The sequence below is a fragment of the Herpailurus yagouaroundi genome, unplaced genomic scaffold, assembly GCF_014898765.1.
Source record: "Herpailurus yagouaroundi ecotype Mexico unplaced genomic scaffold, PumYag 210, whole genome shotgun sequence".
NCBI classification, from domain to species: Eukaryota; Metazoa; Chordata; class Mammalia; order Carnivora; family Felidae; genus Herpailurus; species Herpailurus yagouaroundi.
The window spans coordinates 17,258,695-17,282,164 of record NW_024412441.1 but is presented as its reverse complement, the minus strand read 5'-3'; the positions used below and the strand labels follow the sequence as shown (position 1 = coordinate 17,282,164).

At 45.9% G+C, this 23,470-nt stretch overlaps 1 protein-coding gene across 10 annotated transcripts in view; it reads left to right on the top strand.

Moving 5' to 3' along the window:
- The window catches only part of KANSL3 (KAT8 regulatory NSL complex subunit 3), a 43,602-nt gene extending 24,179 nt beyond the window's left edge, over positions 1-19,423 (top strand). For 8 of the 10 annotated variants that reach the window (XM_040453922.1, XM_040453923.1, XM_040453929.1 and 5 more), the window contains 12 exons: positions 1,092-1,155; positions 1,596-1,796; positions 2,003-2,159; positions 3,697-3,774; positions 5,382-5,573; positions 6,159-6,243; positions 6,677-6,804; positions 7,680-7,789; positions 8,197-8,419; positions 8,758-8,891; positions 16,667-16,713; positions 16,890-19,423. In XM_040453922.1, coding sequence (XP_040309856.1) covers positions 1,092-1,155; positions 1,596-1,796; positions 2,003-2,159; positions 3,697-3,774; positions 5,382-5,573; positions 6,159-6,243; positions 6,677-6,804; positions 7,680-7,789; positions 8,197-8,419; positions 8,758-8,891; positions 16,667-16,713; positions 16,890-16,923 — 1,453 coding nt within the window. In that variant the 3' untranslated portion in view covers positions 16,924-19,423. The remainder of the gene's footprint in view (positions 1-1,091; positions 1,156-1,595; positions 1,797-2,002; positions 2,160-3,696; positions 3,775-5,381; positions 5,574-6,158; positions 6,244-6,676; positions 6,805-7,679; positions 7,790-8,196; positions 8,420-8,757; positions 8,892-16,666; positions 16,714-16,889) is intronic. The other 2 variants (XM_040453925.1, XM_040453924.1) reach the window with 2 other exon arrangements.
- The last annotated feature ends 4,047 nt before the right edge of the window (positions 19,424-23,470 follow it).

Genomic DNA, 23,470 nt, shown 5'->3' with positions numbered 1-23,470 from the left:
CAAAGTCAGATGCTTAACTGACTGAGCTACCCAGGCGCCCCGAGATTAATTTCATTTGTGTTTTTTAGCTAGTAGCTTAAAGCAAGTATCTGCCCCCATCTGTCTTGTCAGTTTCTTACCCAGAGATGTTTTGGAGAAGTCCTGGTCTTTGTCATTTGGCAGCTTCTTTTGGGCCTAGAAGCAAATGCTTTGGTTCTCAAGGTAGTGTTCTCATGTAAATTGATTGTCTTTGTTGGTCATTCAGACGTTCTTATCTGTAGAAAGGTATATTGTGTGTGTTGAGTGGCAGGGAGGGAACATGAGAGGTGGGGATACCTTCATGGAGTTGTGTCGGGAGGCTGCTTATGAGACATATTTGCATGATGCCATGAGCATCAGCCTGAGGATTGGGAGACCTTAATTTAGTTTTGGCTGCTTTGCTAAGAAGCTTGGGTAAACTGCTTAACTTTTGGGACTCAGCGATCCTTATCTGTAAGATGAGGGTGCTACCCTAGGTTAGAGGCCAACAGCCAGTAAATTAGGGTCTCAGAATTTGGAGACTCAGAATGTTGTTCTCTACCCTGTCATTGGGGGCTCTGTTTTTCTCTTTGGTGAGGCCCCCAGTCAGAAGCCAGGGGTTTTCAGGCTAGCTTTCAAAGAGGAGAATGCAGCCATCTGTGGCCATTTTCTCTTACCCCTTTAGAACTAACCTGGGACCACCTTTCCTCTTCTACTAATCTCATTTCAACAGCAACCAGTGATCTCAGGGTTTGGGCCTCCGTTGGGAGACTTCTAGATAAGGTCTTAGAAGTCAGATAGAGTTTATCTGTGAAGCCAAAGGTATAGGACTTCTGGAGTATACAGTCCTAGTCAATTTCCATATGTCATTTGTTTTTTTATATGTGTTATTTTTGTAATCCTCACTATTCCATGAGTGAGGTGTTATGATTCCCCGTTTTGCAGACATGGAAACAGGTTCAGAGAGGTTGTGATAACTGCGTGAGGGCTAACGTAGTCCTCCTTCCTGAGCCTAGAAAATAACCAACACAGAAGAGAAACCCATTCTCGCTTCCATGTGATGCCATTTTCTCCTCTCTGTCTCTGTCTCTTAGAATAAGCAAAACCAAGAAGAAATCAGAGGGACTGACTCAGAGCATGGTGGACAGATGCATTCAGGTACACAGTTGCTTTATGTGTTTTTCTCAGCTAGGCTTGCCTTTCTATAACCTTTAGGCTTGATCTTGTTGGCAGCAGCCTCTTTGGCTCTGAAGGAGTATCCACTGGGGCCTCTGGTAGAACTAAATCATAAACAAAGGAAAGGGGAAATGAGAGTGACAGTCTAAGATGCATACAGAGCATCAGGGGAGAAAGAGTTTATTGGAGGAGTGAGGGAGCACAACCATCCCAGAACACCACCCCACAGAGGCCTTGGGGCATAGGCTCCTGCTGGTCTTTGACTGAGGCTTGGATTTGTGCCTGGCTCTGTGTGCCTGGAGAAGGACTGAAGGCACACCTGACGCCAAAGGCAGGGTTGATTGAATTGAGTTAACCCTGTTGGGGAGGTTCCTATTCCCTAGACTGAAGGACTCAGCAGCCTGGGCCCCTCTTCATACTAGGATGAGATCGTGGACTTTCTGACTGGAGTGCTCACTCGCACTGAAGGGCACATGGGCTCCGAGCCTCGGGATCAGGATGCTGAGAAGAAGAAGAAGCCTCGGGATGCAGCCCGCAGAGATCTGGCCTTTGAGGTCCCTGAGCGGGGCAGTCGGCCTGCCTCACCAGCTGCCAAGCTTCCTGCCTCACCCTCAGGCTCAGAGGTAATGTAGGCAGGGAGGGAGTGCTTTTGCTGGGGAAGGAAGACTGTGGATTTGGTTCCTAGGGATGGTTGTCTACTTTGCCAGTGCTGTAGGCCTTAGAGTTGCTATGAGAAGAATTCCTGACCAGGGAATTCCAGGGGACTTGATAATTAATGGTTAAATCCAAACAGCACTGGCTCAGCTCTTACTCTTCTCACCCTACTCAGGATCTTTCCAGTGTGTCCAGCAGCCCCACTTCCAGTCCCAAGACCAAAGTGACCACAGTGACCTCTGCCCAGAAGTCCAGTCAAATCGGGAGCTCTCAGCTCCTGAAGAGACATGTGCAGCGGACAGAAGCTGTGCTGACCCACAAACAAGCCCAAGGTATTGGCTCCTCCTGGCCCAGTGGCCTCTCAGGTTATCTTCTGCAGTGACATCATATGGCATTTGGAAAGTATTGACATCTGTAACTTCTGGGGCATGTGAGAGGCACCGTTTCCCACATTTCTGTTCAAACAAAATTAGGTTGAAATGAATACTGAGGATTGTTTTCAAGAGTAAGACATCACAAAAGGTCTGTGCATTAGTGGGGTTGTATAGTTCCACTAATTATAGCTTTGCATTGGTGTTCTGGGGAGTTAGGCTTTATGAGCTTACTCCATGTGTATTTGCCTAAAAATTTTTTCTGACTCCCAGTTGGGGAAGCTACTTCTTCTGTTTTAGGCACTGCCCAGCCACTCCTGCAGTCAGGACACTCTTCAGATCATGTGGACAGGGTGATTAGCTTTATTCATCAGATTCCAGGGCAACTCACCTGGCATCATGCCCTTTCTTTGTTTCCACCTTGAAGGTTCAGCCTCCCATATTGAGACTTTCAGTGAAGTTTATCAGTCTCTCTGCAGATAGGTTTTAGAGTAGACTGGGAAATGTTTGTATGGTTGAGATCAGAGTTTGGAGAACAATGAGTGCTACTAAAGCTACAGAAAAGGGAGAGTTTTGCAGGTAGGTGGAAAAGAAACAGTGGCTCTCCCCATGCCCCCATTTTGATCCTGTTGGGCAGCCCTGAGGTAAGGCCCCTTGGTCATTGTGTGTGTATGTATCCAGGAGCATGTATCATCTGAGGTCTCACGTGCCTGGAAAGTGGCAGCACCAGAGCTGGCTGTCCAGTAGAGAGATGTAGAGATGACAGCAGGCTGATCTGCTCACTTCCCCTGTGTTTCTTTTTAGTAGAGCCAAAGGACTTAAACCCAGGCATCTTAAGAAGGTGCCCTTAAGAGTGGTGCTAACAAGGAGCACAAGTGTGTGAGGGGATCTGTGAAGGCAAAAAAAAAAAAAAAAAAAGGAAAAACGGCCAAGCTTCTAGTGTGCACGTAGATGGTCTGTGACCTGGATCTTCTTAAGTGGTGGCCAGAGCCAAGTTCTGGGTGGGTGGTGTTTCCATAGGCTTTTGATGAAGAGAGAACCAGTGGTTGGCTCTGCTTATGGAGGGGATAATTAGTTGAGAATCTAAGGAGTTCTTGAAGGGTGATTGGTGACCTGGGTTCGAAACAGGACCCAGAATATGGTGCAGAGCAGCAGCCCTAGCGCCCTGACTTTGACAGAGCTCAGAGGCAAGAGGGAATGATTATAGCTAACTTTTATGGAGCCCTGACTATGTGCCATGCTGTCTTCTTGGCACTTGACTTGCTATTGCTCGTTGAATCGTGGCAATGGCAAATGAAGCAGGTACATTTATTATTTTCAGTTATAGGTGATTCCATGGAATCACCATGGGAGTTAGGTTTCGAACCCATGCAGTCACTCTGGAAGGGGCCCATGATGACCATTTTCTAGAACATTTTCATATCTTTTTCTTACTCCCTCTCCTTTTCTCTTTTCTCTGGCTGGCTGTGATTCTGTAATTCTTTCTGATTCATTCCAGCACAGTTTGCTGCTTTTCTGAAACAAAATATGCTGGTGAGGAAAGCTCTTCCTCCCGGCACCTCCTCCTGTCTTTTTGGTGAGTATTGCTTTTCCTTTCACCTTTTCACGCTCTGTTCTCTGCTTCTGTCCACTTTTCCCTCAGTTCCTTCCCCATTCTGTTTCTCATTTGTCTCTTGTTTCCTACTTTTCTTTTTCTGCCTTTTTGTCTTCAGTTCTTTTCTTGCTGACTTCTTTTGCTTACTCCATAGTCTGCTTTTTCTCTGTACTTTCTGTTGGCCTCTCATGATTTTTCTTTTTTTTTGTCTCTTGTGGTTCTTGGCTGTGCTTCTCCTATGTGTGCCTGTGGCCCGTTGCCTGTGAACCTGAGTTTCCTTGTGTGTTTTTCTCCCTGTCTCTGGTTTCCTGCTTCCATCCTGGCTGCTACAAGCACATCAGCCACTTATAATAAGCATAAAACCTGTAGCTCTTCTCCCTTTTACTCTCCTTCCTATTCTGATTTTAGTCACTGCATTTGTCCCCTAACTGGTCCTGCCAGCTGGTATTGCCCTGTGGTCCGGCGTAGCTCTCTGTGGCCCAGGCCAGGAGCCCCATCCCTGCCCCCCATCCTCATATACTACTGCTTTCCTCCCCACCCTTCCCCTGATTACCTATGCTAAGAAGAGGGACTGGAGTGGGTTTCTGGTTTTAAAAAGAAGGGGATCTCTGAGGTGCCTGGGTGGCTCAGTTGGTTAAGTGTGTGACTCTTGATCTCAGCTCAGGTCTTGATCTCAGGGTCATGAGTTTAAGCCCTACATTGGGCTCCATGCTGGGTGGGAAGCCTACTCAAAATAAAAATAAATTTAAAAAAAAGAAGGGGATCTCTGAGGATACCTGAAGGATAACTTCAGAGTCCAGGAGGCTTGGCCATGTGCAGGATGAGTCTGTTTGATTCAGTGGAGGGAGAAGCTCATGTGCAAACAGTTGGCCTTTCTCTGTACTGGTGCAAATGACCTGGGGACTAGTTGTGACATGGACACCATTGCCCTGTTACTTTTGGGCAGGAGCTATAAAGTTGTCTTGGCTGAGATGCTCCCTTGCCTAGTAGCCACTCAAAGCCACCCTTAATTCCTGGCAATGATCCTTCTTGTTGCCTTCATTTGGCAAGCAAATCTTCAACCTTGGGTGCTTAGGACAGAGTAGGACTCCGAGAGCCTTGTGAAAGTCTCTTTTTTTGAGAGGACTGGGTAGTGTGCTTCTCTGCTGCTGCTTTGTGGAATGTTTACTGTCCCTCAGCTGTATGATGTGAGGTTGGGCTTGAAAGAGGAAAATTATCACATTGTTTGAGTCCAGGAAGCACTGCTTATATCCACTATAGTGAGTCCTCTCTTTTTTGGTTGGCCTTCGCTAGGCAAGATCAGGGTGTCTTCTCGTTTCCTTTTTGTTTCTACCAACTCAGAGCTCCCTTCCTCCCTCAGAGCCTACTCCAGAACAGGGTAAGGGTTGGGCATGGAACCATTCCCTGAGAGGACAAGATGGTGTCTACCACAGATGGGAGCTGAGTGAGGTGGGACTGAATCATTGGCAATTGCCTTTGAAGTGTGACTTTGTATGTGACACACAGTCATGCCCTTGCTGCTACTGTCTGTCAGTGTCTCTCGGGCTTTTTTGGATTGTGGAAGACCTCACCTCAGCTCCATCTCTTAGTTCCCATTTCATCAGAACAAACGGAGGAGGCAGAGAAAGAGGATCTTAGGGTCCAGCTGAAGCGCCACCATCCTTCCAGTCCTCTTCCTGGCAGCAAGACCTCCAAGCGACCGAAGATTAAGGTGTCCCTTATCTCCCAAGGGGACACAGCTGGAGGGCCTTGTACTCCTTCCCAAGGAGGAGCTCCAGAAGGTGAGTGTCTCTTCGCTTGTCTAAATAAAAACCGAGCTCTCTCAGAGCACGCATCATTGCTGCCTTGGTGGCTACTTGCTGGACATCTCAGCCTGTACTTCAGTGTAAGATGTGCCTGGAGCAGAGAAGACACAAGGTAGCATGGGGGGCAAAAGTGGGCAGTGACCTGATCTGAACTAGAATAATCAGGAAGGCAGAATGAGGATCAGGGGGAGCATCTGGAGCATCATTATATTTTGTTCTCTATCAGTTTCAATTAAAGATAAAATATTCTGGCACCTGGCTGGTTCAGAGGAGCATGCAACTCTTGATCTCAGGGTCCTGAGTTTGAGCCCCACATGGAAGGTATAGAGATCTTAAAATCTTAAAATCTTTAGGAAAAAATATAATAAAATATTACAAAAAGTTTAGAAAATGGAAGAAAAAATACCTCCAGCTCTCCCTATTCTACTGTTCTACTTATTCGTCATTTTTCTTCTTCCAGTCTTTGTTCATAGTATTTTGGATTTAGCCTGGGCTGTGAAACCCTGAAAGGGGCCAAGCAGGACTGACTGACCAGTGGCCTTGGGGTTTTCTGTTTTGCAGTTTCGGGAGGGAAGCCCATCACCATGACGTTGGGGCAGGCTTCAGCAGGGCCCAAGGAGCTCACAGGGCTTCTCACCACTACCAAGTGAGTCTGTTTCTTAGCTTTTCTGGCTCTGAACCTTTCTTTTTACCTTTTCTCTGGTCCATTTAGTGCTTTGGAAAGATGATAGTCTGGGTTCTGTCAGTTTTGGGAATATGACTTTTTTCTCAGTGGGATCTTTGCCCTTTTGGTGGGGGTGGGGGGTGGGGGGCAGTGCCGTGGGGCGGGGAGGGGATCAGTTCAATTCTTTTTTACTGAAAATTTGCAAAGCTTCCCATAGCTCTTGCTTTAAGGTTTGAAATCTTTATTTTAGGCCTGACTTTCAGAAGGATTAGAGACCAGATTCAGAAAGTGGAACAAAGAAAACTATAGGTTCTAGTGTCTAGAAAGCCTTGCTGGGCCCTACGACCCTCCCTGTGTTGCTGGGGTCTGCTGCCCTCCAACCTGTGAATAACGGAGCTCCTGTCTTCGTCTCCAGGTCAAATGCTTCTGAAGGGGGAGTCTCAGCCAGCCCAGCCTCCTCAGTCTCCAGCAGCACTGCACCCAGTGCCTTGCATACACTCCAGAGCCGCCTAGTGGCCACCTCTGCTGGCAGCTCCCTCCCAGGTATCTGGTAGCCCAGCATTTCCCGCCTCCCAGCAAAATCTCCTTTCAGCTGCTGCTGGAGGGTGGTCCTAGGGAAAGCAGCTGAATCTGGAGGATTCTCTTCTGGGTTGCAGGCTTTCATAGAGGCTTGATGTGAATTAGAATTAGCTTTAAAGTGGGAGAGTTCTTGGTCTTAATATCTACAGTGAGTAAAGAGCCCAGTTTGCAGGTAGTGTCTTTTGTACTATAAGGAGGAGAAATAGCTGGTGGGAAATGTATGTATTGTGTTCACTGTGGTGTTCTTAAACACATCTGATTGCAGAAAATTGGAGATTGTGCTGTACTAGCATTAGCAAGATGAGGCACCTTTCTGCCTCTTGCTGGTCTCCTCACTTTCACCACCCCACCCTACATGGGAAGGCTGGTTGCCTGAGTCCAGCAGGGCCAAGGCTGTGCAGGTGTCCTCCTTCAAGAGGACCTCCCTCTTTGCTTTGTGGCCACTGGGCTGTGTGTAGTGAAGTGTAAATCAGGTATTTGGAATTCTTTTGGCTTAAGAAGCTGTCCCCTTCCCTGGAAGGGATGGAATTTAGATTTCTGAAGTGGGATTCCAACTCTCTGGTTTTCCTAAAATTGTCCAAGATGTTGGACAGGTAGTTTAGAGCAGGTTGGGATATGCAGAGCAAATCCAAGGGAGTATGTCTAGAATAGTAGCTTTCCTCATGTGGGCATGCAGTGTGCATGCCTGGGGAGTTCTTCCTGGCATCTTTCTGAGAGCCCTGGAAATGTCCCAGGGAAAGAGCATTGGTATTTTAGTTGGTTGTTGAAGATGGATGGGTGTGGCTGCTCTTGGGATAAGGGCTTGAGCCTATACTGACATCTGTTATATCCTCTCCTAGGGGCTACATCAGCCAGCAGCCTCCTTCAAGGTCTCAGCTTCAGCTTGCAGGATATCAGCAGCAAGACCTCTGGCCTCCCAGCAAATCCTTCCCCAGGGCCAGCCCCACAGGTGCACATCTGCCTTCTGCTGGGTTGGGCAGGTGTGGGGAGGAGGCATTCTCAGTTTAGTTGGTTTTGACAGGGAAACTGGGTCTGGAATCTGGGTCAAGACAGCCTTCTGACTTCACCCTGGGAACTACCAGAGGTTAAGGCTCCATCACTTACTGTGTGATCTTGGGCAAGTTTTTTGATCTCTCTGTGTCTTCGTTTCCTTGTCTGTAAAATTAGGATAATAGTATCTCTCTCAAAGGGTTGTTTTGAGGATTAAGTAAGCTAGTATATGGAAAATGCCTGGAAGAGTACCTTGCATGTAGTAGGTGCTCAATGGATGGTAGCCTTTAATGCTATGGGCCCTCCATACTCGACCATTGCTGTTGGGCAATAGCTTCTGATCACCTGGGCTTGTGTGTCCCACAGGCCACCAGTGTGAAGTTGCCCACCCCCATGCAGAGCCTGGGTGCCATCACCACGGGCACCAGCACCATTGTACGTACCATTCCTGTGGCCACCACACTCTCCTCCTTGGGTGCCACTCCTGGTGGGAAGCCCACAGCCATCCACCAGCTGCTGACCAATGGGGGCCTCGCTAAGTTGGCAAGCAGCCTCCCTGGCCTGGCTCAGATCTCTAACCAAGCATCAGGTGAGTCTCTCATGACAGCCGTGGGGACTCTTAGATATGGGATCTTTCCCCAGGATCTTCCCATCTCACATGGGCAAGCCATGTTGTTGAACCCAACTCACCAGGGTCCTGGCATTGACCCCCAAGGATTCAGCTGTGTGAGGCCAGCCCCCAGAGAGGTCGAAAGAACACAGCTGTTTCCTGTTGCCTTTCAGACTGACTGATAGAGCGTAGATGACCCAGCTGGGGAAACTGAGGTGGGAGGCCGAGGGGGTGGTGTGTGATGTGAAGAAACTCTCCAGGAGAAGAAAATGGAGGCTATGACCAAAGCCAACCTCCCCCCCCCCCATCTCTGTCAGGCTTGAAGGTCCCTACCACCATTACTCTGACACTGCGTGGCCAGCCCAGCCGAATCACTACACTGAGCCCCATGGGCTCAGGAGCAGCCCCGTCAGAGGAGCCCAACTCCCAGGCGCTGCCCTCCAGCTCACAGGTGAGTCTGCCTGGAAAGACTGAGGACGCAGGCTCTGGTATTGGGAAGTTTGGAGCCGACTGACTGGCTTACCAGAGTAGCTGCCAGTGCACTGGACTTGTAGGCAGACCATGGTCAAATCCAGACCTAGGGGTTTCTAGCTTTGTAATATTGAGCAAGTTGTGGACTTCTTTGAGTCTCCTCTTCCATGGCACCCCTGGATTATTTTGGGATTAAACATGGAACTATGTTCAGGTGTGTAGCACTGCTCAGTAAGTAAGTTTTGTTTGCTTTCCCTCTCCATTCCTTTTCTCTTCCCATTCTTGGTTTCATCATTCACAGGTTGTGATAGAGGCGAGTTAGTTGATTAACACCCTTTCTTTCACCAGTTTTCCAACATTGTGCTGTTCCAGCTCTTGGCATTCATTCCATCTTTTTAGGACACACTAGATTTCTATAGCTCTTACCCACAAGTCACCAGCAGTTCCTTGTAGCTGATCGGATTTCTATTGTAACCTTGTCACGTAAAATGTTTCTAATCTTAAGTCATGATCTGAGAGCTACCCAGAGATCAGAGGCAAAAGAAAAAAAATAGCTGGAGTCCAGTGTTGAGTGTGATTTCCTTCAAGTGTGCACTGACCCTTTCAGCTTTGGCCTTCCCTCGTGGGAGCGAGGGTGCTATGCAGGCTGCCATGACAGAAAGCCAGGCCCTGTTCCCGTCATTCCCACTACACCAGCCCTGCCCAGGAAGTGGGGGGCGGGCCCCTATTGGCACTTGACAGCTTCCAGCTGTTCCAGATGATCTTCTGCCTCCTTTTTAGAGGAAAATACTGCACAGAGATTGTTACCTGGCATTCATTGGGATCATAGTTACGGCCCCCCCCCCCCCGCCTTTTTGGCAGAAAAGTGGAGGTGTTTTTATTTCTTTTTTTTTAATTCCTTATTTTTTCAATTACAGAAATGTGCTTATTTTAAATAATTCAAACATTACAGAAATAATTACAGAAGTAATTTAGAAAGTGAAAATTTCCGGGGCGCCTGGGTGGCGCAGTCGGTTAAGCGTCCGACTTCAGCCAGGTCACGATCTCGCGGTCCGTGAGTTTGAGCCCCGCGTCAGGCTCTGGGCTGATGGCTCAGAGCCTGGAGCCTGTTTCCGATTCTGAGTCTCCCTCTCTCTCTGACCCTCTCCTGTTCATGCTCTGTCTCTCTCTGTCCCAAAAATAAATAAACGTTGAAAAAAAAAAAACTTTAAAAAAATAAAAAAATAAAAAAAAAGAAAGTGAAAATTTCCCATGATACCACTCTCAGAGATGATAACCCACTAACAGCTTGGTATGCATTCTCCTAGATTTTTCTTGCTATACAAAGTATATTATCTTATTTTACTTTTTTGACAAAAATGGGATCACAGAATATGGACTATTTTGTAACTGGCCTTTGTTTACAACACATGTTGTGACATGCTTCCCTGTGGGTTACATAGAGACTTATCTACTTCTTGTCAGTTGCTACCTCATGTTTCACTAGGTGGGTGTACGAAAGTGTATTTCACCACCTCCTGTTAGAGAGTTGGGCTGTTTTGTTTTTGATACAGAAAATAATGGTTCAGTGAACATGCTCGCTCCTGAGTTTTGTGTGCCTCTGGGAGCTTTCTACAGTCTAGAGATCAATAGTGGAGAATCGTGCATCTGACACCTGGCTAGCTGCTGGCTAATTGTCTTTCAGAGGTTCTGCTGGTTACAGTTCAAACCACAATGATGAGAATACCTATTTTCCTATGCCTTTATCAGTTATGGAAATCAGTATTTTCAATTTAATTTATTAATTTGATGAGTGAAGTGAAATGGTTTTTTTTTAATTTTTTTCTTTTTCTTTTAGTATTATTTTTTAAAAATTTACATGCAAGTTAGTAAGCATATAGTGCAACAACGATTTCAGGAGCAGATTTCTTAATGCCCCTTACTCATTTAGCCCAACCCCCCTCCCACAACCCCTCCAATAACCCTCTATTTGTTCTCCATATTTAAGAGTCTCTTATGTTTCGTCCCCCTCCCTGTTTTTATATTTTTTGCTTCCCTTCCCTTGTGTTCATCTGTTCTGTGTCTTAAAGTTCTCATATGAGTGAAGTCGTATGATACTTGTCTTTCTCTAATTTCCCTTAGCATGATACCCTCTAGTGCCATCCACATAGTTGCAAATGGCAAGATTTCATTATTTTTGATTGCTGAGTAATACTCCATTGCATATGTGTATGTGTGTATATACATGTATATATGTGTATGTGTATATATGTATACATATATATGTATATACACGTATGTATATGTGTATATATATACATGTATATATGTGTGTACATATATGTATATACACGCACACACATACACACACACCACATCTTTATCCATTCATCTATTGATGGACATTTGGGCTCTTCCCATACTTTGGCTTTGTTGATAGTGCTGCTATAAACATTGGGGTGTCTACGTCCCTTCGAAACAGCATACCTGTATCCCTTGGATAAATACCTAGTAGTGCAATTGCTGGGTTGTAGGGTAGTTCTATTTTTAATTTTTTGAGGAACCTGCATACTGTTTTCCAGAGTGGCTGCACCAGTTTGCATTCCCACCAGCAGTGCAAAAGGGTTCCTCTTTCTCTGCATCCTTGCCAATATCTGTTGTTGCCTGAGTTGTTAATGTTAGCCATTCTGACAGGTGTGAGGTGGTATCTCATTGTGGTTTTGATTTGTATTTCCCTGATGATGAGTGATGTTGAGTATTTTTTCATGTGTCGGTTGGCCATCTGGATGTCTTCTTTGGAGAGGTGTCTTTTCATCTCTTTTGCCTATTTTTGCACTGGATTATTTGTTTTTGGGTGTTGAGTTTGATAAGTTCTTTGTAGATTTTGGATACTAACTCTATCTGAGATGTTGTTTGCAAATATCTTCTCCCATTCTATCAGTTGCCTTTTAGTTTTGCTGATTGTTTCCTTCGCTGTGCAGAAGCTTTTTATTTTGATGAGGTCCCAATAGTTCATTTTTGCTTTTGTTTCCTTTGCCTCTGGAGATGTGTTGAGTAAGAAGTTGCTGCGGCCAAGATCAAAGAGATTTTTGCCTGTTTTCTCCTCAAGGATCTTGATGGCTTCCTGTCTTACATTTAGGTCTTTCATCCATTTGGAATTTATTTTTGTGTATGGTGTAAGAAAGTGGTCCAGGTTCACTCTTCTGCATGTTGCTCTCCAGTTTTCCCAGCACCACTTGCTGAAGAGACTTTGTCCACTGGATATTCTTTCCTGATTTGTCAAGGATTAGTTGGCCATATGTTTGTGTGTCCATTTCTGGGTTCTCTGTTCTGTTCCATTGATCTGAGTGTCTGTTTTTATGCCAGTACCATACTGTCTTGATTACAGCTTTGTAATACAGCTTCAAGTCCTGAAGTGAAATTGTTTAAATGTGTATTTTTCTGATTACTGATGAGGTTGTATGTCTTTTATGAAATACTCATCATGTTCTGTCTCTACTTTGATTTATAGCAGCTTTATACATTCAGATGTTTCCTTTCTTTAAAAATTTTTTTAAAATATTTATTATTGAGAGAGAGAGAGACAGAGCTTGAGCAGGGGAGGGGCAGAGAGAGAGGGAGACATAGAATCCAAAGCAGGCTCCAGGCCCTGAGCTGTAAGACGCAGAGCCCAACACGGGGCTCAAACCCACAAACCCCGAGATCCTGACCTGAGCTGAAGTCGGACACTGGATCCATCTAGTCACTCCAGTCCTTTGTCTGTTATACAAGTTGTATATACTTCAGTCAACTGCTTTTTTTTTTTCTTTCTGTTGAAGTATTAAGTGCTTGTTTTTTGATATTTGTTTTGGGATCTTTTATGATACATTAAAAATTTTTACATAGCGAGGCTACCTGCTTGGCTCAGTGGGTTGAGCGTCTGACTTTAGCTCAGGTCATGATCTCATGGTTTGTGAGTTCAAGCCCCACATCAGTGTTGCTGCTGTCAGCACAGAGCCCACTTCAGAACCTCTGTCTCCCTCTCTCTCTCTCCCTGTGAACCTGCCCCATTGACTCATGCTCTGTCTCTCTCAAAAATAAACATTAAGAAAGGTTTTTTTTTACGTAGCAAAATCTTCAAATCTTTCCCTTTATAGCTCCAAGGTTTTGTGTCTTAAGAAAGCTCTTCCCATTGCAAGAATATAATCTGTGTTTTTTTTATATTTTATTTTTTTAATTGTAAAATACATATGTACAGTTTATCATTTTGCCCTATTTTAGGCTTTAGGCTTGCTGTTCAGTGGCATTAGTATATTTACATTGCTGTGCAACCATCACCACAATTCAGGTCTAGAACTTTCCATTATCCTATACTGAAACTCTGTTTTTGTGTTTTCTTATAATGCATTTGTTTGTTTACCTTTAGTTTTTCAGTCCATTTGGAATTTATTTTTCTATGCTAAGGTAAGGATCTAACTTTATTGAAGAATCCATTATCCTTTCTCTCTATCCATTTGAAACCTGCTGCTCTCACATTCTCGATTACTACATGCACCTGGGCCTTTTTGTACCTGTGACCCATCTGTTCTCACACTAGCTTTATGAAATTGTTTAATAATGCAGGTCTTCCAGTTAATGAAGTGTCCAGAATGTTTATAATTTGCTACTGTTACTCTTTTCCTTTTTCTTGATAAATAATGGGTTTTGAATTTTGTTCATTGCCATTTTGGAATCACATGAGATGAATGAGCATACACATTTCCTCTGAGTTAGTTAAAATGATGAATTACTTTAATAGATTTCCTAATGTCAGATTACCTAAATTCTACATTCAGTAGCTTGTTCAGTACGTCCCATTATTTTTTTGCACATGTCCCAGTTTATTTGTATTGTGCACATGTAGGAAACGAGACCCTATCAAAAGAGAACAAAAAAAATAAAATAAAATAAAATAAAATAAAGAAGCCAAGTGTTTCAGAGGAAAAGCATGTCCATTCTGTTGATTTGCTTTTATTTTACTTAGGATTTTGGCCTCTGTGTTTATTAGTGAGATAGGCCTATAGTTTTCTTCCCATCTATTCCTGCTTTTGTGTGTGTGCTTTCCTTGTCCAGTTGTATGAAGGGGTAAATCTATCCTTATAGAATGAGATGGAAGCATGTTTTTCTCCTATTGTTTTTTTTTTTTTAATTTTTTTTAATGTTTATTTTTGAGAGAGACGGAGCACAAGCAGGGGACGGCAGAGAGAGAGGAGACACAGAATCCAAAGTAGGCTCCAGGCTCTGAGCTGTCTGCATAGAACTGGATGTGGGGCTCAAACCCATGAACCATGAGATAATGACTTGAGCTGAAGTCAGATGCTTAACCAGCTGAGCCACCCAGGCACCCTTCTCCTATTCTAAAAACATTTATATTGCACAGAAATTATGAGTTCCTTGATAGTGTGATGCAAATTATCTATAAAACCATTTGGGTCTATTATCAGGCAGTCTTAACCTTTGTTGATAATCATATTGATGCCCAACTAGAATGCATATCCCCACTATGTGATACCTCTTTCTCTCTTAGTGGTCCTCTTCAGCTTGCTGCAGCCTGGGGGAGCTAGTTAGTGGTAAGAAGAGGCTACATAGAGCTCATTGAGAATCGTTTTCCATGTCTAAATAGAAGCACAAAATAAAGATCAAGATCTGACTTCTACCTGATAGCATTAACTTGAGAGCTTAGTTTTTATCTCAGAAAAATGAGTGTATAATTACTAGGAGGGTTCTAGTGGTTCTCTTCTTACAGAGAAAGGGCACATTATTAGATTAAGACTTGCTGACTTGAAAACTTCTAATGATTACCTCAGTGTTCACACTGCCAGACCATGTGGTATCAGGGAAAACAGTGGGCTGTGGGTCAGGTGCTCTGTCTTTAGCCAGCTGTGTGATCCTGGGCAAATCACCTAACTTCTCTGGGTTTTGGTGTTCTCATGTGGTCTAGTAGGCCTAAATTAGTGATTATTGTGGTAGGATTGATTAATAGGGGCTGTCTCAGAATCTCCTCAGACTGGGAAATTGAATTTTAAAAGGTTGAGAAATCACCCATTTATGATGTTTATGAGACAATTGGAAATTTGAACACTGGGTAATTGTTGATATTAAGGAATTATTAACCCTTTAATATGTGATAATGGTGTTTACATTTGAAAAAAGAATCCTTTTTTAACGTTTATTTATTTATTTATTTATTTATTTTTAACGTTTTATTTATTTTTGAGACAGAGAGAGACAGAGCATGAATGGGGGAGGGGCAGAGAGAGAGGGAGACACAGAATCGGAAGCAGGCTCCAGGCTCTGAGCCATCAGCCCAGAGCCCAACGCGGGGCTCGAACTCACGGACCGCGAGATCTTGACCTGAGCTGAAGTCAGACGCTTAACCGACTGAGCCACCCAGGAGCCCCAACGTTTATTTATTTTTGAGACGGAGATACACAGAGCATGAATGGGGGAGGGTCAGAGAGAGAGGGAGACACAGAATCTGAAACAGGCTGCAGGCTCTGAGCTGTCAGCACAGAGCCTGACGCAGGGCTCAAACTCAAGGACCGTGAGATCATGACCTGAGCCGAAGTCGGACACTTAACCGACTGAGCCACCCAGGTGCCCCAAATATAATCCTTTTTTAATTTTGAGTTACATAATATGATATTTATGGATAGGCTGAAAAAGAAAAAGATTATAAACACTGGCTAGACTTTTCTAAGGTCTTTGCAAACAATTATCTGTTTTATTTCTGGCACCGATGAATATTTATTGTGTTTCTTTTATGGAACTGGACTCTTATGTCCTCTTTTTTTTTTAATTTTTTTAGGTTAGTTGGGGGGAGGGAGGGAGAGGGGGGGGAGAGAGAGAGAGAGAGAGAGAGAGAGAAACGAACCGGGGTGGGGGGGGCAGAAAGGGGGTCAGAAGATCTCAAGCAGGCTCCCGACAGCAGACAGCCCGATGAGGGGCTCAATCTCACGAACCATGAAATAATGACCTGAGCCAAAGTTGGACACTTAACTGTCTGAGCCACCCAAGCACTCATACTTTTATATACTGTTTACAGCTGAAAAGCTGTCAGGGGAAGAGGAGGGACAGAGACTGTGTTGTGCCTTGCCTCAGAGTCCTGAGAATGGACTCCTTGCCTGTGATTACAAGGTCTTTCTCCTCTCTAGCTACATGGTGGTCTGCCCAGCCAGGGGGCATCCCTGCAACTCTCTCAGTAGGCCCTGGGAGAGCAGACCCTCTAATCAGGACAGAGTAATCCTCTGTGCACAGCCCTGCCTTTGGGCAGGGTGAGCAAATGTAGGCAGATTCTTTTAAGTTTTGATTGTCAAACCCTTCTTTGTTTCCTCTCTCCTGTGCCCTCCCATTTTCCCCTTTTTTCTGCATTCTTATAAACCTCTTAAGAATTTTCCAAAAGTGAAATCTAGAAAAGTGAGAAAAACCCTGGTGAAAAAAAGTTAACTGTTTCTACTTTGCTTTTTTCTTCCTAAGCTACAGGGCTCAACAAATTGTGGCATCCTCCATACCAACTGAAAATGGATAAGACCTAAAAAACTGATATTGTCAGAACAGTCATGGAAAACTTCCTTATCTCTATCACCCTTAACAGTTTGCCCTTTCCTTTTCCCTGCATTCTCTTTCTGCCCTTATGCATAACAATAAGAGCAAACCTTTGTAGTTGAACACCTATTATACTCAAGGTGCTTTATGCAGATTGTCTGGTTTAATCTCGTAACATCCCTGGGGAGTAGAGACTGTCCTTGTGTCTTACAGATGAGGAAGAGGAGATTTAGCATTCATCACTTGCCCTACAAAGTAAGGTGGGTCTCTTAACTGCAGAGTCCACATTCTGGTAACCACTTGGCTGCTAGAACACATACTCTTGTACATCCAACTTTTCCCCATTGAGAATGACTTCTTTGAAATAAATTCTCAGGGTCTGGGTGTGTTAACCTGGCAAAGTTTTGACTCTTGATCCCTCCCTCTCCTGCCATAGCGCCTACCTCCAGGACCCTGAAGATGCCGTGTGATATACCTTCCTTCACCAAGCTGGTGATGGCTGCTGCACAGTGAGCCCTGGGTGCACACATGCTGTCCTGCTGAGCTGTCCACTTGTCTGAAGACTTCTTAAGACTGCCATTTTTGCCTCCCTGCCAACTGTCTTCAGAATGGGCCTCTGGGTCTTATGAAACCATTAGGCTAGGTGATACGGCGCCAGCAGAGGGAACATCGTCCTCTGTCATCTATGGGTCTCATTCCCGGAATCCCCAGGTTCCTGAGCAGATTTGGCCATGCATGGATCAGAGGCACTTCTCCAGCATTCGCTGTGACTTGACCCAAGTAGCAGTGTTGGACTGCTCACTGCATTTAATAAAGGAGTTCCTTTTGGAAGTCTGTGCTACCCCCATGCCAAGTTGGGAGGAGACAGCCACATGGTCTGGGGCCATTCAGGAGTTAGGATTGAGAGCCCTTTGCTGAGGACAGGGGTCATCCTGGCCCACCAACACTTGTGCCGTACCAGAGGGCTGGTTTTGGACATCACTGTTACTTTCACTGAACAGCCATGGGTGAGCACATCTCTGTCTTACGAACCACATCAGATACTGAGTTAGCCTGCTGAGACTTGGGAACTCCTAAATTCAAACCCATGATAGATCAAAGAGGACTGGGCTGTCATCTTTCAGTCCCTTTGGCCACTATAGATGGCGGGGGCGGCAGTTGGCCACTAGGTGAAAGCTGGCCCCTTTCTTGTTTTCATCATGCTTTGGGCAGTTCCTGTGTGCAGAAAACCTGCAGGTCCAGAAAGACTGAAAAAGAGGAATGGAACAAATGAAGTGGCTTGAAGGATATGCCAGTAAGTCCTGTGGAGAAAATGATAGGGCCTTGAGGTTTTGCACCTAGTACCTAAGGAACTGTTGATTCGACATGGAGATGAGAAGAAGAATTTGCCAAGTCACAGGGAAGAACCCCCAATCCCTGAAATTTCTATCTCCAGTGCTTGGAAGTGAAATAGGGATAACTGGCTAAGTTAACATCTTGGCCTGGCTTCCCAGGAAGCTTAAGCATCAAGATAATGAAGGCAGTACTCTAGTGTTTCTGTTTCCATTCTATGCCACTTCTTGTCTTCTTGCTTAGTAGTGGGAAGGTTATTGGCATTGACTCTACTGTGTGAGGCTCTTGGTACTAGCCTGAGTCCTGGAGAATGATCACTGAAGACGGAGTTCTGAGCCCCTCCTTATGTCCTCACAATACTTGTATGCCAAGGTAGTTTTAGATTTGGCATCATACCTGTCCTCCAGATCAGGCTCTCGACCTTCTGTACTCTAGAAAATTTCTAGCCAAGGTGTCAATAAATAGAGCAACCCAGATGTGACTCCGACTCTGTTCAGTATCAGTAGGCAGGAGGGGGCACAGCATGCCATTGCCTTGGTCCAGGGTCCTGACCCATAGTGCAGCATATATCCAAACCAGGTCCCCTGTATTTAGTCCAGCAGCCTCACCTGCCAGTCTGACTGGCAGCCAGGAGGGAGTACACAGTGTGTAGGAGTCTGAGACAAAGCAAAATGGAGTGCTGTGGGCAAGGAGGAGGCATGTGTGATAGGCGTGCAGAGAGCCTCTTGAACAACCAGGCCTCCCTCCCTGACCTCCTGCAGAGCTGGTCTCAGCAGTGATTTGCATAATATTAGGCTTCATTCTTGCATTAGTTGGTAGGTAACTGCTTTTGGAAATTTATTTAAGTAAGTTTGAGGAAGATAATGAAATCTGAAAGAGGCATCCATGGGTCAGGGGTTTGGTAACTTTAAAGGCAGGATAACACGCAAGTAGGAACCAAGGGCAGTAAGACTGTGAGACTACCGGAAACTTTTAGGAATCATTTAGGACAGGCAGAGGGTGCTGAACAATCCATTCATGACTTAGAAGTACAGCCTAGACAATGCTGGAGGGGTTGCTCCTGAAAGATGCTCGCCCAGCATCTCGTGTGTGCTGGGACCAAAGGAAAAACTAATGTATTGTCCTGCATCTGTGTAAACCCTCGTATGCTTCCCATGGATGACTTCCTGAGGCTTTGGTTGTACACCTTGAAGAAAGCCAAACCTGGAAAGGGGAGTTGTAAGAACATTTCACCTTGGAGTTACAGACTAAAGGGGGAGGTGGTTGAAGTAAGGGAGTCATGTTCTTCACACTTCTGTACCCACTCTTCTCGAAATGTGAAAAGAAGCTTTCCTCCATCTACCACGTATCAGACCTAGAGTCCTTAACCTCAGAAGGCAATACTACTGGCTGAGAATGTAGACGGATCAAGAAGGCTTTAGTTCAATTCTTGACATTCAACATGACAGGTGCATGTTGATGCCCGATGGAAGATGTCCTTGTGCTTTAAGAAGAGGTCACTGATGGAGATCTTCTACCTGTTCTTGGCCCCACCACTAGAATCATCTTGGGCTGGGTGGGTTATAGAATTGAGGCACTGTCACGGTTCATTCTTATATTAGTAAAAACAAAAATAAAAGCAACTTTGGATTTCTTCAACTTGTTTTCAGTTGACTTCTCATATTTATTCTGATGACCTCTCAGTGAAGTGGCACAGAAAATAAAAGCCAAGATAGTGTGGTAATGCCAGAGATCATCTCATGGATGCCTGGTGCCATGAATACCATACTTTGTACTGTACCATGGGTACCGTAATTGCCTTTTTACATGTGAGGAAATAGGCACAGAGAAGTCACAGCAGGAAGTGGCAGAAGTAGGACTAGAATCCATGCAGTCTGCCACCACTGTTCTCTGCACTGTTCTGGGGTTCTGAGATGGGACGCAGAAATGGACATTAGCCCAGGAGGCGAGATGATGGCTTTGCCTTCCTGTGGCCCTTTCCTGTTAACTTCCCATCAGGCCTGAAGTGATTGCTGCGGCTGTGGTGGGGCTCTTGGCTGGGTCAGAATCAGTAGGTAGGGTCCTGAGAGTGTGAAATCTCTGAACATTCTATCCCTCTATCCCCTCCCATAAGTAAATAAAGACAGGAATGAATGAATGAATGAATTCCAACCTCCAGGTTATTTGTGAACTTGTACCCATGAGGAACTTCCTTCCTGTTCTTGAATTCCAGGTCCCTCCACTTAGCATTGGAACCCTGTATGGGTAGAAGCCATGGTTCTGGTAGTCTACATGAAGTGTCCTAGTGCACGTGGGCCCATCTTGCTACCATCCTGTGTAGAGACAGGGTGCATTCTTTCCCTTCCAACTTTGGTCTCGCTGACTTGGGTGAGTCAAATGAAGTGAGAGATGAAGATTAAATTATTTAAATGATAGCCATCTTAAATTTCAGGAGTATAGGAATGGGGTCATAGCAAATTATAATGCAGAAACATGTTCATTACCTTTTTATGGTCCTTTCTAACGCATGTTTTAGTCAGAATCAGTGGTTGCAAGAAGCAGGAATCATTCACCCCCATGAATTCTAAAACAGCATATTGTTTCAATAGGCACTCTCACAGACAGGGAGCCTGACAGTTATTGCTACTTGCTTTGTAACCTCAACTGACGTGCTCCTGCCAGGGGCTGTTTTTGATCCTGCTGCCACAGGACTTTGCTGATGTGGACCCCTCTGTGGATGGTTGGTCCCTGTCTTTTGGATCACATTCTGAATGTGGTGTGCTTAGTGGCTCAGCCTACCTTCATGCCTGTCCCTAATTCTGTTCCCAGGCCACCTCCTTTCTTGCCTCAATGACTTCATCCTCCCTTGTATGCCAGCTCTTCACAGTACTGTGCCCTGTGCCAGGGATGCCATTCCCATTGCTCCTTTCTTTATCCTCCGGGATTCAGCTCACATGCATTACCTCATTGACACCAGGCAGTTAGCTCTTCTGACTGCTCCTGGCTATGACTTGCTACCTCCAAAACCTTGGATTACACTGGGTTGGGCTGCATTTGATCCACTTGCAGATCAACCGCTCCCAGGCTTGGCCTAGAGGGTCTCAAGGTCAGAGTCATATCATCTTCCTCTAGCTTAGTGTCTGTTTACTGGTGGGAGCCCAGGAAACGCTGGAGGATGAGTGGCTATGAACCATCAGCCCAGCCCTGCCTTCCCTCCCCCTGCACGGAAGTCCCCAGACTCAAGTCATAGATGCCATTTGCTCGTCTCACAGGGGACATTAGGAGAAAGAAGAGAAGGCCCTTCTCCAAATTCACACTGAATAGTGTAGCTCACCCCAGGGGCCAAAATGCCATTTGGAACCCAAATGTGGGAAATAGCATCTTTTTTTTTTTTTTTTAACTTATTTATTATCGAGAGAGAGAGTGAGCATGCACAAGCTGGGGAGAGGCAGACCGAGAGGGAGACACGGAATCCGAAGCAGATTCCAGACTTCAAACTGTCAGCCCAGAGCCCAACGTAGGGCTTGAAACTGCAGACCCACAGACCGTGAGATCATGACCTGAGCCGAAATCAGACACCCAACCGACTGAGCTACCTAGGGGCCCCTAGGAAATGGGATCTTTAATCAGCCTTCTTCCAGCCAACCTTATACCACCATGGTTGCAGCCCTCCCACCTGTAGTTTTCCGCACTTAAACACAGTTTGCCTTCCTCTCTTCCTCTTCCTCCATCCCTTTTCATTCCTTCTCCCCCCTCCCCCACTATGTAATAATTACCTTTTTCACTCAGCACTCAGGCATATCAGTTGTTTCCATCTCCAACCCCTGGAGTTGGATGAGAGCCAAATCAATGTTCCCATTTCACAGATGAAGAATTAATTCAAGGTTAGGACCAGGGAGGCCTTCCAATGTAGGGAGTGTGGAGGCAGCCTGAATCCCTGCTTCTCTCCCATGAGGGACACCAGGAAGGACCTTGTGAAAGGCGGGGTGGCTCAGTCGTCAGAGAGGGAACAGTCCAATGTCAAGATGAGGGGCAAGGAGGATCCTGGGCAGGTTAGGAGTGGGCCCAAACTCTGTGACTGATCTCTACCCTAGGACACCTCAAAGGGGAGAGAGCACTGCATGAAAGCCATAGGAACCATTTGGTTACTCCCTTAAATTGGGAGGTGGGGGCAGGGCAAGTGAGCCCAGTTGCTGAGGGTGGGAGGACATGATAGGGTAGAGAAGGGGCCAGCAAAGAGAAGAGGGAAGAAATGGCACATGGAGCCCCACTTTCCCATAGAGCCACCCATGCCCACGCTGGTACAAACACGGAAAGAGACGGTACCAGAGGGGAAGTGCCTGGCGTTCAGCACACAGTGTGTGTTAGCACCCTAGGGGTGGGGCTCCATGAGAAAGTGCTCAGCCCCCAGCCTCCAGTCTGACTTGGCAATAACAAATCTCAAGCTGAGGTTGGGTTGGGCCGGTCTTGGCCCGTTCTTCCCCATGGCAGAAGATGGAGAGGTGGGGAGTCCCTAGGAGTGACTCTAGGAGGGTGAAAGAGACAGCAGCAAGAAGGGAGGCATGGAGCAGGGGGCCATGGAGGGCAGGGACACATGAGGAGCCACCTTGTAGGGGTCCAAGCAGCACACCCTTGGTTTGAGTTCTCTTCCTCTGTGGGTTTCTGAGAGCAGCTGGTGTTTTCAGAAAAGGAAAGAGGGCTGGAGATACACCAGGGAGATCGGTTCCAGTATCCATCCAACGTATTGTCCCCCAGGCCACCTCCCTCCACCTGACACGTTCTCCATCTCCCACCCCAACATCTGCATGGCTCCTAGATGCCTCCCTCCCGGGACATTAGTGACTCCTAGGCTTTGACCTCCATTTTTGAAGACTTTTAATAGAGGGAAAGCATCCCTGTCTATGATATGAGAGGGTTGCACTTGGATTAAAACTCCAAAGGGAATTGGGGAGAGGGGATTTGGTCCCATTCATCAGAACCTATACCTAAAGTGTAGAAGTTCATGGGTGAGGTGATGAGTGGAGAAGTAGTTCCAGCTTCTTCTGTCCCTGCAGCAGGGAGGTGCATGTGTATTCATTGTTCTGAGGTAGCCAGGGCTGGAGACACACAGGGTTCAGGTGGTGCATATTTGGGACCCTACTGACCTCTAAGTAGCCCTTTGGAAACTTTGAAGGCTATGCCTCCCCCTCCCCCAACCTAGATTAGAAAACTTGTTGCTTTCCCAGGTTACAGTTAGGAGATTAGAGTAGAAAATGCAGATTGGGTCTGCCTAAGTATTTTAGGAATTTGTCCTAAAAGCAGTTACCAAAGAATGACTTCCCCTGTGGACAGAAGGGCCAACCACTGCCCCCTCACCCACCAAAAAACCCTAATTCATGCCAGGTATACGTCTTGTGCCTGGGGGACCCAGGCCAGTGGATGGGTTAGCCCAGGTGGATTCAGAGACTGATTACAGGCTTACTGAGCAGAACAAAGGGATGGAGGTGGGCAAGGTGGCTTTGGTCCTGGGAGAGGGCTATGAGAGTCAGTCCTGGTGACTCTGAGGCCCCTGTCCTCACCTGGGGTCCTGTCCTGGTGGGGTAGCAGCTACCACAGGTTCCAAGGCCAGGGAAGGGTACTTGGGGCTGAGGGAAGCTAGCAGGGGTGGGGCGGGGGGAGCCCAAGCTGAGCTAGGAGCCTGACTTCCAGATGAAGTAACTTCCAAGG